Source organism: Xenopus tropicalis, chromosome 6 (assembly GCF_000004195.4).
Source record: "Xenopus tropicalis strain Nigerian chromosome 6, UCB_Xtro_10.0, whole genome shotgun sequence".
Classification (NCBI taxonomy): Eukaryota; Metazoa; Chordata; class Amphibia; order Anura; family Pipidae; genus Xenopus; species Xenopus tropicalis.
Window position 1 is genome coordinate 21,813,623 of NC_030682.2, and position 14,492 is coordinate 21,828,114.

General features: G+C 40.8%; 1 protein-coding gene across 9 annotated transcripts in view; it reads left to right on the plus strand.

Moving 5' to 3' along the window:
• Positions 1–14,492, plus strand: part of pard3 (par-3 family cell polarity regulator) — a 347,219-nt gene that overhangs the window by 103,147 nt on the left and 229,580 nt on the right. For all 9 annotated transcript variants that reach the window (XM_004915463.4, XM_004915468.4, XM_012965666.3 and 6 more), the window contains exon 4: positions 11,869–12,047. In XM_004915463.4, coding sequence (XP_004915520.1) covers positions 11,869–12,047 — 179 coding nt within the window. The remainder of the gene's footprint in view (positions 1–11,868; positions 12,048–14,492) is intronic.

The following is a 14,492-nucleotide window of genomic DNA, read 5'->3' on the forward strand; positions in this document are numbered from 1 at the left end:
CCACTAGCCCCGCCCATCTGTTCCATTTCCTGCTGGCTGCATTCTCTGGATGTGCAGGGGGGCCGGCGGCTCTCAATACACGGCACTGTAGGATAGGAACCAGTCAGCAGCTAGGCTGACCTGATAGGGAACTGAAGCCTGTCTTTGCTTGTCTGACTGCAGGGTTGTGATTGGCTCTCCCCCTCCTACTGTGCTTTTGTCAGGGACCGTTAGGACACGCCCACTTTTCATTTCAAACGCAGACAGAGAAGTGATAGGATCTATAGGGAGCTCCAATAAAGGGGCCATTGTTACAGATAGGATTAATGTTTAGCCCAAAGGGAAACCAGCACCGTATATTATTCATAATTGCCTACAAGATCAGGGTTTTTTCCATTTATCCAATATGTCTCCTTTGAGCTGAATTGTGAAGTAAAGCCTGGGTTCAGTGCATACATTGGCTGTATAAAGCCCATGGTACGTGGGTTGTTGTAGCTTGAATCAGAACACCTACTCCCTGCAAAGAACACTTTTCCCTTTATATCAGTAGAAATTGCTGTGGTTCTTGCCATGTAGGCAAATTCCATCCAGTTGGGGCTCGCTTCCACATGATAATCTTGCATTGAGGGGTGTAAGTGACCTGCAGGCGCTTTCATACCCCCTTTTATTCCGTAGCCCCATTATCGCCTCATCAGCAACGTTATCTAGTCTCCAAAGCTTATTATTTTATGTGACTCTAAATAAAAATACAAAAAAAAAAAAAAATGCTCCTTTTGCTATTTTCAACTTTACAACTTTTTATTTGGTACCATTTGGCTACGTTCATTAAGTTCCAAAGGAAAGAAACAATCACCTTGATAAGACACCACACGAGCATCAATTGTGTCAGAGAAGAGACAGTGATTGATTACCCGCCGGAGGTATCGGTGCCTCTGGTCCCTTCCATCTGGCTTCCCATGCTTGGCACTAATACCAATGGATATTTTCATCAAATAGTAACTTTGCATGGAAGCAATTGACAGCATCATGTTATGCAATCCCTTGCATTTATAGGAAAAATTATTATAATTAGAAAATAAAATGGAAGTTGAGTATCATCATCACCATCGGCCGGTAGAATAAACTCAAGTGTCTTTTAATGTGCTGTCATTCTGCTCTGCATAACATGCCCCCGGGCTGCCTCCGGGCTCTCTCTAATAGGATTTTTGCAAAACACCTCAACGCAGTCTGTGCGATCCCTATTGCTCCATTCTGTATTAGCAGTTTCTATGGCTTTTAGAGATTGCCTAGTTTCTAGGTTTCCAATTAACAGCACAGTGACATTTCTTGGTCACAATAGCTTGTACGATGGCACACCCTAGAGGGGCCCAAAGAATTGGGTCACAGGGGCCAACTTTAATGGCAGTTGATGTAGGACTGGGGCTGCACGCTAAGGGGTACACTTATGGCACAGGGTCACTGTTCTATCTCAGTGCCTGCTTGCACCTACAGTATGTAATATTTATAGGAACAGTAAAACCTTTTGCATTTAATTCTATCTCAGAAATATTAGAGAAGGGTTTTGTCCCTGAATAGTAATTTTAAAAGAACAAGATGCTCTCGGTGTCCCTTTAAAAGCACCAATATAATAAAAGCATCCTTAATAAATGATAAATGGCTTCAATTTCCTGGTCTCAGCCGCACTCACCCATTTGGTTTGGCTGCCGTTTCTCTTTCCGTATCACTGCGCTTCCTTCACAGACCATATTATGACCTATAGTTTAAGGAGAACAAAGTAATTTGTAAAATAACCGTTTTGGCTGGTCGAGTCCCCACTCACATAATTACTGTACTATGGGTGTAATTTTCCATCTTATCTCTCTATGCCCTGGGAAAATGTGAGTGGCATTTACCAGCTGCTTACAGACGGCCCCCCCCATTCCATTTGCCTAGCAAACTGCATATAATTGCCTACATTATTTTGGAAGCAGAAGTAAACGTACACGGAATAAAATTCCTTTCCAGGAAATGAGACTTTAGTTGTGTGGCAGCCGCAACATGGAGATAACCTTGTCAGGATCAGATTGGAAACAATGCGGGCTCATATTTGTCTATGAATAGCTGGCCTCCGTGTCAGAATGATAACCTTTCCCCACTGGAAGAGGAAATCTGTAGAGAGAGTGAAGAAAAATCTATACAAGTTGCTTGTGTTCCTTGTGCGGGGCTTTGTTTTCCAAAGGTCAGATACATACCTCCCTGTCAGGAACTGTTGGCTTGTGCTTTCCTTGCTGTCCTTGGGTTAGGGAGGCACTAAATCCTTCATTTGGGGATTTTGCCCATATACCAAATGATCTACAAAACAAATCTCTATTTTGCATTGTTCAGTTCAAGCTCTGTTGGTATCTTCTGTTCATATAAATGTGGCTCAAATTGACCATACATGGAAAGATCCCTGGTTTGGCTAAGTCGCTAAATGACAACTCTTTCACTGATAATGCCCACTTTGAGATGGAAAATATCGAATTTATCCAATTGTTCCACATTGATGGTATACAGCTCATTAGGGAGACAACCGCATCAACGAGCCAGTGGGCTCCATGCTCCAAATGCATTTTTAAACCTGCCCGACATCTGCCAATTTTTGGGCAGATTTTGGCCTGGTAGACCTGTTGGGCGGGACCATACACCTTTATTCATCAAATTAGTGCTTCTGAGTTTTGCCGGATACTAAGGTTTTGTCAGATGCAAATCTTGCAAAATAGGCTGAGATTTTGATAGATCCCGAATGGCATCCGGTATTTATGGCTACCATAAGTGCAACCAAAGCTTCAGCTATACATGGCTTATTTTACGTAGACAGGACTGCTTTTGACAGATAACCAATTGCAATTTAGATGCAATTCCCTGCATGGCACCTTCCTCCCCAATACTACATGGTGAGACAACACCTTTAGGGGAGGAAGGTCTCACTTAAGGCCTGATGCAACAGGACTAATTTAGACAAGTCATTTTGGGGTTTTAGTAACTCGCTAAGATTTATTCTTTTATTCAGTGCTGTCTAGCTTCCGTGGTTAAAGGCTGTAATTTTTTTCTGGCCTACAAGTTAGAACCTTTCATCATAAATCCTTGGCATTTTTAGGTTCAGTAACTTAATGTGCCATCTGTTTAATTTGTCTGTTATGTTTTGATATCTCTGGTGTGCTAAGGGGCCTGAAGAACTACAGAAAATAGAGGATAGCTCAAAGGGCTGGAATCCCCTCAGGTACAGCTGGCCCATAGCTCTCACCATATGTTTAGAATGTGGGCAAAAATGGCTTTGTAACTTACTCTTCTTAATTCACTCTTCCATTGTTGACACAAGATATTTTAGTATGAACTTCTTAAATCGCTTTACTGAAAGCACCTGTGTATTTAGGGGAAAGGGTATCACAATGTATCTCCAAGTACAAGCAGAAAGCAACCATTCTTAAAAATAATCCCTTGACGTGTACTCTTGGAACCCCTTCAGCATCCTACATAGAGAAGACCTTTTCTGCAGGACACGCCAATGGGTGGTAATTTAGGCTCAATACAATACAAGGCATCTACACACTAAGACAAGACACACTTGTTTTGTAAGAGAGAAGATGTATCTCTTTTTTTAGTCCATGAAATAGAAAAACAGGCCCAAGAGAAGTGGATTTGTGGATTTAATTATACAGTGAAATTGTCAGCTATGATAAGGAACACATCTGTAGAAGACATGGCGCCTAAAGGTTTAACAGCCCCCCCCCCCCTTCCCCAAATTTCATTCCAGCGACCAAATCTTACAATGTTAGCTTAATATAATTTTCTTCATTGAATACTACAGTCCGAGTACTGAGCTAATGTTGCTCTAAAACGGCAAAGACTAAAAGGCCAAATGAAATTAAAGTGCATCACTAGACTAGGAAGCTCCCGTATACCAACACTGGCTCTACGTCTGGTAGGAACCTTGCCAGCCTGGACAATGGAGTATTCTTCTTGTGTCTCAGAAATCTCTCTGTAATGTTTCCTCAGCAGTGATGAAAAATCTAATTTAATTAAAGAGGTTGTTCACATTTAAATTAACTTTTAGTACAGGTATGGGGCCTGTTATCCAGAATGCTCAGGACCTGGGGTTTTCCGGATAAGGGATCTTTCCATAATTTGGATCTCATAACTTAAGTTTACAAAAAAATCAATAAAACATTATTTAAACCCAATAGGATTGTTAAGCTACCAATAAGGATTAATTCTATCTTAGTTGGAATCAAGTACAGGTACTGTTTTATTATTACAGGGAAAAGGGAATCATTTAACCATTAAATAAACCCAATAGGGCTGTTCTGCCCCCAATAAGGGGTAATTATATCTTAGTTGGAATCAAGTACAGGTACTGTTTTATTATTACAGAGAAAAGGGAATCATTTAACCATTAAATAAACCCAATAGGGCTGTTCTGCCCCCAATAAGGGGTAATTATATCTTAGTTGGGATCAAGTACAGGTACTGTTTTATTATTACAGAGAAAAGGGAATCATTTAACCATTAAATAAACCCAATAGGGCTGTTCTGCCCCCAATAAGGGGTAATTATATCTTAGTTGGGATCAAGTAGAGGTACTGTTTTATTATTACAGAGAAAAGGGAATCATTTAACCATTAAATAAACCCAATAGGGCTGTTCTGCCCCCGATAAGGGGTAATTATATCTTAGTTGGGATCAAGTACAGGTACTGTTTTATTATTACAGAGAAAAGGGAATCATTTAACCATTAAATAAACCCAATACGGCTGTTCTGCCCCCAATAAGGGGTAATTATATCTTAGTTGGGATCAAGTACAGGTACTGTTTTATTATTACAGAGAAAAGGGAATCATTTAACCATTAAATAAACCCAACAGGACTGTTCTGCCCCAATAAGGGGTAATTATATCTTAGTTGGGATCAAGTACAGGTACTGGTTTATTATTACAGAGAAAAAGGAAATCATTTTTAAAAATTAGAATTATTTGCTTATAATGGAGTCTATGGGAGATGGTCTTTCCATAATTCGGAACTTTCTGGATAACGGGTTTCCGGATAAGGGGGTCCCATTACTGTTACTGTTAATATGAAGAGTAAGAAAAGGAAGGCAAATAATTCAAAAACTATACCATATACAAAATAAAAATCAGTTGAAAAGTTGCTAAGAACTGACCATTATATAACATAAAAAACGTTACCTACAGGTTAAGGGAGGTGACAGATAGGGAGATTGGTCGCCCCGTGACAAATCTTCGTTGCCGTTGGCGACTAATCTCCCCGCAATGCCATCCTACCAGCAAGAATGTAAATCGTCGGTGGGATAGCATACGCATCGCTGTGATTTCTTCTCAAGGCAACTTCGCCGACTTCCGGAAATCGTAGCAACACATGTGCCCTAAAGGGAGATTTGTCACTTGCGATTAAATTTACTGCAGGTATTATATCTCCCCCAAATTATCACGAGGAAACTTTGTGCGATTTCGGAAAACAAACTCCTTGTGCTCCTTTACTTTATTGCCAGCAGGAAGCATTTTGGGGAGATTGGTCGCCCACAGTAGCCCAGATTTAACCTCAAGTGTAAAGTTTCCTGCATGCCATCGGCCTAAAGGTCCCCATACACGGTCCGATAGTAGCTGCCGATATGGGTCCATTGGACTTATTCGGCAGCTAATCACCCCGTGTATGGGCACTTCCGACAGGCCTTCCCGACCGATATCTGGCATGAAATCGGGCAGATCTCGATCGGGCAGGTTAGAAAATCTAGTTGGATCAGGGATGGCATCAGGTCATTGATGCGGTCCCCGGACCGACTTTACCTATGCCCGTCATTATAATTCGATCGTTTGGCCCCAGGGCCAGAAGATCCGCTCCGCGAGCAGTGTATACAGGCTACAGGTACCAAAGCATGCTGCCTATATGGAAGTGAGAACCTCCAGGTTGGAGCAGATACACTGGGAAGTTTTCACCAAGTAAACAAAAACACACACAACTTTCACTAATTAACATTGCAATCGGGATTATTCCAAACCTTTCTAACATTCAGAGTCAAATCAATATTTACAGAGCATTAGTGCCTCGGAGAATTTGAAACCTTGTGATTAGAGTTCATCGCCGTTTTATCCGCTCTTCAAAGAAAGCGCAGACATCAAACGTAATTAGCCTTCATTCAGGAATCATGACATTGCCTTATTCCCACGCGCGCGCCTTCTTGGGCTTTAATAATTAAAGATCCTTTCTTTGATATCTCCCTTAATTTCTTTTGCACTGTTTTCCTCTTGGAATCTCTGAAATGTGAGACACGGGGAATAGTGATAAAATTGTCTTCGTACAACGCAGCCAGACATTTAAGCGGTCTGCTGCATTAATTAGTGTTTGGGAGATTAACTTGTCATGAACTGAAATGGATCTGGGGAAGAAATAATACAATGTAAATTTCTTTATTAGTGGATCATTTACTCTGTTCTCTTTCAAACAAATGTGTACAACACGGGGTCACTTGTTAGGTTTGTTTATTCACTAGTATATTCCATGGAGTTCAAAGCATTATATTGGCTATTACATCAGAGTGTTGGGTGCCCAGTTTTACTAATTTTCCTCAAGGCAGATCATCAGCCAGCCGACGGTATTGGAGAACCTTTGAGGTGCCACTGGGGTTTTATTTTCTGACCCCTAAAGTGCATGTTGGGAGATGTGGAGTAAACGGCCAAGGTCTAGGTTATTTAACACTTCTTAAATAAATAAACTATATATAGTAGTGCTCTATGGAGATAAAAATATGAAGTGGAGTTTTGGTATAGCTTTTGAGTGTTCTTTTATTGTTTTTTTTTTTTTTTTAAATCCTTATGTTGGAATAAATGTCCAACTATCTGTATGAGCCATATGGGAGGTGAGAAATGTGGACTAGGTGCCTCTGATGGAGCCGAGGTTTCTGAATTAAAGAGCATTTTTAAAAAAGGATAGAATCCTTGGGTTAATTACTGTATGTATAAGTTTGTTTCAAAGACTAGGGGGTTGTTCAATAATAGTTCTGTGTCATACCAAGTAGTAGTGGAGGGGGTGCCTTAATAGAGACAGAGCCAGTAAACACCCAGGATATCTCATTGATTGAGTAAAACAACAAATTGGTAGGGATCTGACCTACCAATTATACTCGAGTCGGGTGCCATGGGTCCCTCCAGACTAGCACCCTCTGTCCTTTGTGTGCAAATTAGGCCACCCACAACCAGACCCTCCGAAATTCATCTTCATCCACCTGTCCCATTCTGCACTAGACATTGCACTTTATATTCTATATAAACTATACATAGTTTTGAAGGATTGTAACTCTTTGTGTTTTAGCTTGGTTGCTGATTGAGCTAGTTTACTGTATTTCTTTAAATATTTAAAAACATATACCCCACTGATGCCTCAGTTAATGTAATTTTATTGGTATTTAATTTGACTATTGAAACTTAGGGGAAGCTGCTGCATTTCCCACCCTAGGCTTATACTCAAGCCAATAAGTTAAAAGTAGGTAAAATTAGGTACCTCGGCTTATATTCTGACCGTCTTATACTCGAGTATATACGGTAGTTTGAGGCCAGTGGCTCATTTGAAGTTTTAGCTGTACCATATGCAAGCAGTATTGCCCGGAAATACTGATAGTTATCAAGTGGTTTTTGTTGGTATGTGCAGTCATAAGCAGATTTAACACATCAGCAGTATCTCCTGTTTTGTTCAGTGAACCATCCTGGGTTCCCCGGGGTTCCAGCCAAGAATGCCAGAAATACCATATGTGCCATTATAACAAGTTCTGTATAATTAACCTCTCCCCTCACAGCTATCAATCTTGAGTGAAAAAAGTTTCTGAAGGTTTTGCAGCAGGTGGGTTACCTGAAAGGGACTAAACACCATCTGTTTGTCTACATTAAGCTTGGGGTCAGAAGCCGCTGGTCTATCTTCCCTGTGTGTGTAGAGGTGTGGGCTCATAGGGTCTGTGCTCCAGTTGGGGGAAACTGTAGTTTTTATTTATTTTTTTTAAATAGCCCTCGCCAACGCTAGGCTGCCTGTACCGGGAGGTTGGTCCCAATGTGGGTAGCCATAGTGCATAATGAGTGAGTGCCATACCTTGCTAATTATACGCACGCGTGTGACATAAGCTTGTGCATCCACCTCCACGTAAGCTTATAAGGGGCATCCGTTATGTGCACGCGTGCTTTACAACATGGCTGCCTGCACCAGTAGCTCTCTCCCAGTGTAGGTGGCCTAGTTCTGGTGGAGGCATTTTTTTTTAAACTGTTGTGGGGGAAAGCAACAGGTGCCCTTTAAAAGAACAGTTCAGTGTAAAAATGAAACTGAGTGAAAAGATAGGCTGTGCAAAATAAAAATGTTTTTGATGCAGTTAACTAAAGAAGTAATACATAAAGGCAAGATGTCTAACATAATAGCCATAACACCACTTCTTCCTATAGTCAGTGACTTGAAGGGGGGGCACATGGGACAAAGCTGAACTAACTAAACAGTTATGTCCCATGTGGCCCCCTGTTAAGTCGCTGACCATTTTAAAGAGATTAAAGAGATGAGAGATGCAAAGCAGGAAGTAGTTTTCTGGCTTTTATGTTAGATAACTGATTATGATATAGGTTATGTTTTTGGGTAACTATATTGAAAACATTTTTTATTTTGCACGGCCTATTTACCCCGTTTTATTTTTACACTGAACAGTTCCTTAAAAAACATCATTATTGTTGCATTTTATTTTGTGTGTTTTTTGTATATGTATCTAAAACAGTTGCAAATCACCCCTCAATCATTGCCTGTTAAGTTTTCCTTCCCACCTGCATGATTGTGATATTCATGTGATGCCCCAGCCTGCTCATGGAGCACCCAAGGGCACCCCTGGCCCATGTGTTTTTTTGTAGTTTTCCTTTATAGAAGTGGAGCATTGGCCCAGGGAAAAAGGTGAGCAGTTTTATATGACGGGGAGCCTAACTCATCCTCCCCAGGGATTTTACTGGGTTAAATGAAATATCTTGTACCTAGATTGCTATCTGCGGCCTCTCATTTTTCTGGGATTTAGCTGTATATGTGAGGGGATATTTTGCCTTTACTTTCCTTGCCATAGAGGCTTAAGGGCAGAGAATTAATTCCAGCTTCTGAGAGGGGGACGCTGAGCTGCCTTTGACCCTGTGATGGCTTTTTTAGTCCTAATAAAGTTCTGAGCTCGTGTAGACTATTAGCGATCCGTTTTTCTGGGGCACTGGATATTTCATCCTCGCCGATGACACTTCGATCCTTGAAGAAGTAATAATCTCTTCTGGACCCTCAGTCTTATCCTCAGCCTACAGAGGCTGTACCTGTCAGCTTGAAAAATGAATTATGGCCCAAATATTACTTTTCTGTTTACTGTACCTGAGCAAACTGCTAGCCAAGGAAATAATACAGTCAATCAGCCTGCAAATGGGTTATGGGCAGCTGTGACATGTCAGCGTGGCCTCCCCACTAATCCCAAGCATTTTCTCTGAGTTATTGCTCAGGCTCATTATGTCCTATTTCCCCTCTTATTATGGCCAATTAGAATACTGAGTGCATTGGACGACATGCACCTGGTTTTATTCTTTAAAAGAATAAATTATTTTTGTTGCTAAACTATTATTCCTCATTTAAGTGATTCAAGCGATGTACTTAATAAAATGCATATATTATATATATATATATATATATATATATATATATATATATATATATATATATATATATATGACATTAAGACAGTGTGGACATTCTGGTAACTAAGCTGCATGAATTCATATTGGTGGCAAAACAGTCCTGTTGGGTTAAAGACTTAAAGGGGACCTGTCACCCCAAGAAGTAGTTCCAAATTCTTTTCGGTCATGTTAGTTGACCAAAATAAACTTTACTCACACTATATAAATTATTTAAAGTTTCTTTCCTTCAGTCTTAGGATTTAGAGTCACAGCAAGTGAAATCTAGGAAGTGCTGAATGGAAAATTCAAGTAATTGTAAGTTAAAAATCTGAGCTGTCAATCATATATTGCCTGCTCCGCCTCTATGCCGCAGGCATAGTGGCGGGGCAGGCAATATATGATTGACTGGTCAGATTTTTAAATACATTTATAACAAGTATGGATGATTTAATTTTTGAATGACTTTTAATATACAGCTTTTTATGTGTGGGTAACAGGTATGGGAATCTCATAAAGATCCCTAATCCAGAAAACCCAAACACCCAGGTCCTAAACGTTCTGGATAGTAGATCCCATGCCTGTATTTATAAAAACTCATTTATTATAATTTCATTAACTTGAAAATGAGATGAGAATGGATTACTAAGTGTGATTTTGTTCTATGGAAAGGATACTGCGGTATAATTGCCAATTAAACGGAAATCTTTCAATAAACATGTAGAACAGTTGGTTTCCTGCACAAGAGACCGTAATAAAATGAAGTTAAAGCAGTAACTTAGACTAAAATATGGAAACTAAACGCTTGAAATACACAAGTCTCTAAAAAACGGATGTCTCCAGTATGGGAAAAGCAGCACTGCTTACGTTTGTTTCCAAATTCCCATGGCATTGAGAAAAGAGGAATTTTTTGATGAAGGCAGAACCTTAACCGCTATCATAGTTATACAGGTATGGGATCTGTTATCCAGAATGCTCGGGACCTGGGGTTTTCCGGTTAAGGAAACTTACCGTAATTTGGATCTCCATAACTTAAGTCTGCTAAAAATCATTTAAGAATTAAATAAACCCAATTGGATTGTTTTGCCTCCAATAAGGATTAATTATATCTTAATTGGGATCAAGTACAAGGTATTGGTTTATTATTACAGAGAAAAAGGAAACAATTTTTAAAAAATAGAATTATTTGCTTATAATGGAGTCTATGGGAGATGGCCGTTTCATAATTAGGAACTTTCTGGATAACGGTTTTCCGGGTAAGGGATCCCATACATGTAATAACATAAGCTTGACATGACCTATACTTTACCATTGTGCATCTACTTTAAAGTAAGCTGACAAGTATTCTAGGTGGAATCTGCGGACAGGAAGGGGCCTGCAGCACGCAAAATTTGTATAAGCTTTGACTACTTTTTGGCCACTACCCCATAGGCTTTTACCCAGTAAACATCACAGGCACGCATTTTAATCTCAATATGTTTCCAGAATCTTTTTATACATATTACCAGACCCAAGACCATAATGCAAGCAATATTTCTAGAGTTCAGAACTGAAGTAATCGCCAATGATTGCAGCCTTGTCAGGCAGTGTTTATAGCGCATACCACTTACCTGTTAGATGTAATGGGGCAGAGAAGCAGGGGGGCAATGGAGTAGGGGCACTTCTTTTACCAACAGAAATGCTGTTGTGGGACGTTTGGAGGGTCAAATGGTAGATAAGCACTCCTTTCTTTCTACTGCCCTGCAATAGCAATGATTGGCTGGGGCAGCTCTGTTGCCATGTGAACAGCCAAGAGCAGCTTTCGGGTGGGGTGGGGAATGCTTGCTGGGGTCAGTTTTCCATGGTAAATGGGGGCAGTCCCCCTGAAACGGGGACTGATGGTAACCGTACTTTGAAGCTATATACAGATAGCACACATATAAGTATGGGGATCTATTAAAGCTGTAATCTGTTGATCACCAGCTCAGAATGTGCTAGTAGGTTATGATCTGCCCTTTGAGTACCTGTAACATATAGAATATTGTCTATACAAGTAGGATTTTCCTGGAATAGTTCTGTGCTAGTTTGCTGGCTTTTTTTTGTTATATTAGGGATGTGTTGGTTTCCTTGGAAAATAAATCTTTTTATTTTATGTTTATTTTCATCTGAACCTCATTTGCCCACCTTTCTAATGCTTTTTGTGTCCCCTTTCAATTGACAGACATGCCACTTCATGTACGGCGAAGCAGCGATCCAGCCCTTGTCGGCATTACCACTTCTGTCAGTGATTCCAATTTCACGTCAGAGGAGCCGTCTCGTAAAAACCCTACACGTTGGTCTACCACAGCGGGCTTCACCAAGAAGAATACTTCAGCGGGCATGGGTGCCAGTGAAATAAAGGTATTCTATAGATTTATACATTGTAAGCCACACACTTCATGATAATTGTGTCTTGTTGTGTGCTACTTGTTGTAGATGCCTTTGTGTGAGTAAAGGTGGCCATACACGCACCGATATTATCGTACGAAACCTCGTTTCGTACGATAATCGGTGCGTGTATGGTATGTCGGCGAGTCGACCGATATCGCAGGAAGCTGCTGATATCGGCCGACTCGCCGATCGGACCAGTTGGAAAATTTTGATCGGGCACCATAGAAGGCGCCTGACCAAAATTCTCCCTTCAGATCTGAATCGGCAGAAGGAGGTAGAAATCCTATTGTTTCTACCTCCTTACTTGCCGATTCAGCCCTGAATGGTGTGTGGCGGATCTTACGATGTTTCGTGCGACCGATGGTCGTACGAAACATCGTCAGATCGCCACGTGTATGGCCACCTTAATATTGTGCATTCGTAAATGGTCCTATTCTGTAAGGAATAGCCTAGCAGGGCATCCTTCCAGTGGATATTCATTATGATTATTGGGTATTGGGCACAGAGTTTTCTCCTGGGTATTTGCAGTCATTTTTATAGTGATTATCTAGGGATTGTTTGTGGAAAGTCTAGCCAAGGTGGTAGGACTTTGCAGAAGTGTGACTCCTAGGATCTATAGGCACAAACTTGATAAGTCTAGCATTTTTTAAGAAGTTTATTGGGAAAAGGGTTTCATTTGGTGGACAACCCCTTTAAGCCACATGCTTGGAGTTGCTTTTAAACAGCTAATGCTGTTGGTTAGAAGCTTACAATACTGTGCAATGACAGAAGTTATTGGAAAAAGTAGGAATATCTGTATATTTAAACACAAATATGTCTGGACTGCTACACATGACTCCAAAGAATCTCATGCAGGCAGGGTAATTCCTAATTAATTGCCTTTAAAAGGGATACTTTTGTTTTTTTAAGTAATATTTTGTACCTGTGAGTTTATACCAAAGGATTGTTGGTGGCCAAAGGGAATACATAGTCATAGATGCCACCATTACAATCATTTGGAATCATCTCTGTTAAGGTAATCCTGTGCCTTTATGCATCCAAAGCTCCTCCATTAAAAATGAGCATCTGCTTTGATGACAATGGAAGCAACACCAAAAGGTGAGGTGGGCACAATGTTGTTTGCAAGCCACTGGCTAGGGCGCACAGACGTAGGGCATAGGTTCACACTTCGAGATTATTTTGGCAAATATTGTAAATCTCTTTATAATTTTATGGGAAGGGGGTGGAGATTAGACTTTAGGCAAAGGAGTTAAAAGCACTAGGAATACCTATTTCTTTTTTTTATCAACACTAGAAAAATATAACCCAGCACAGTAACCCATGACAACCAACCAGCAATTAGCTTTAATCAGTCCACAACAGGCAGATTAATGAAAGCAAATCTATAATTGGCTGCTGAGAGTTTCTGCCCCTGGACATACATACACATGGTGGCCCAAATCTGATTGATTTGATTGTTGAGCCCCTGGCCCACAGTTGGGCCCTCTCTGGGTCCTAGGCAGAAACCATTAAAAGTAGTCATTGCCTGATGGGAATTTTAAAGCTATGTATTGGATTTCTTCCCAGTCCCTGGCCATCTGTTGGTCGGTTTGCACCCACATGCAGGTCAAACTGCAACTTTGTAAATTAGCCCCAGAATGTTCTCTCGCCCTTTGTCCATGGATGACTTATATTCTGTGTGGGCACAGTGTAAGGATATAGGCTGGCTTATTCTGCCAGTATGGGCTTATTCTGCCAGTATGGGCTTATTCTGCCAGTATGGGCTTATTCTGACAGTATGGGCTTATGCTGACAGTATAGGCTTATTCAGACAGTATGGGCTTATTCTGCCAGTATGGGCTTATTCTGACAGTATGGGCTTATGCTGACAGTATAGGCTTATTCTGACAGTATGGGCTTATTCAGACAGTATGGGCTTATTCAGACAGTATGGGCTTATTCTGACAGTATGGGCTTATTCAGACAGTATGGGCTTATTCAGACAGTATGGGCTTATTCAGACAGTATGGGCTTATTCAGACAGTATGGGCTTATTCAGACAGTATGGGCTTATTCAGACAGTATGGGCTTATTCAGACAGTATGGGCTTATGCTGACAGTATGGGCTTATTCAGACAGTATGGGCTTATTCAGACAGTATGGGCTTATTCAGACAGTATGGGCTTATTCTGACAGTATGGGCTTATTCAGACAGTATGGGCTTATGCTGACAGTATGGGCTTATGCTGCCAGTATGGGCTTATGCTGCCAGTATGGGCTTATGCTGCCAGTATGGGCTTATGCTGCCAGTATGGGTTTATGCTGCCAGTATGGGCTTATGCTGCCAGTATGGGCTTATGCTGCCAGTATGGGCTTATGCTGCCAGTATGGGCTTATGCTGCCAGTATGGGCTTATTCTGCCAGTATGGGCTTATT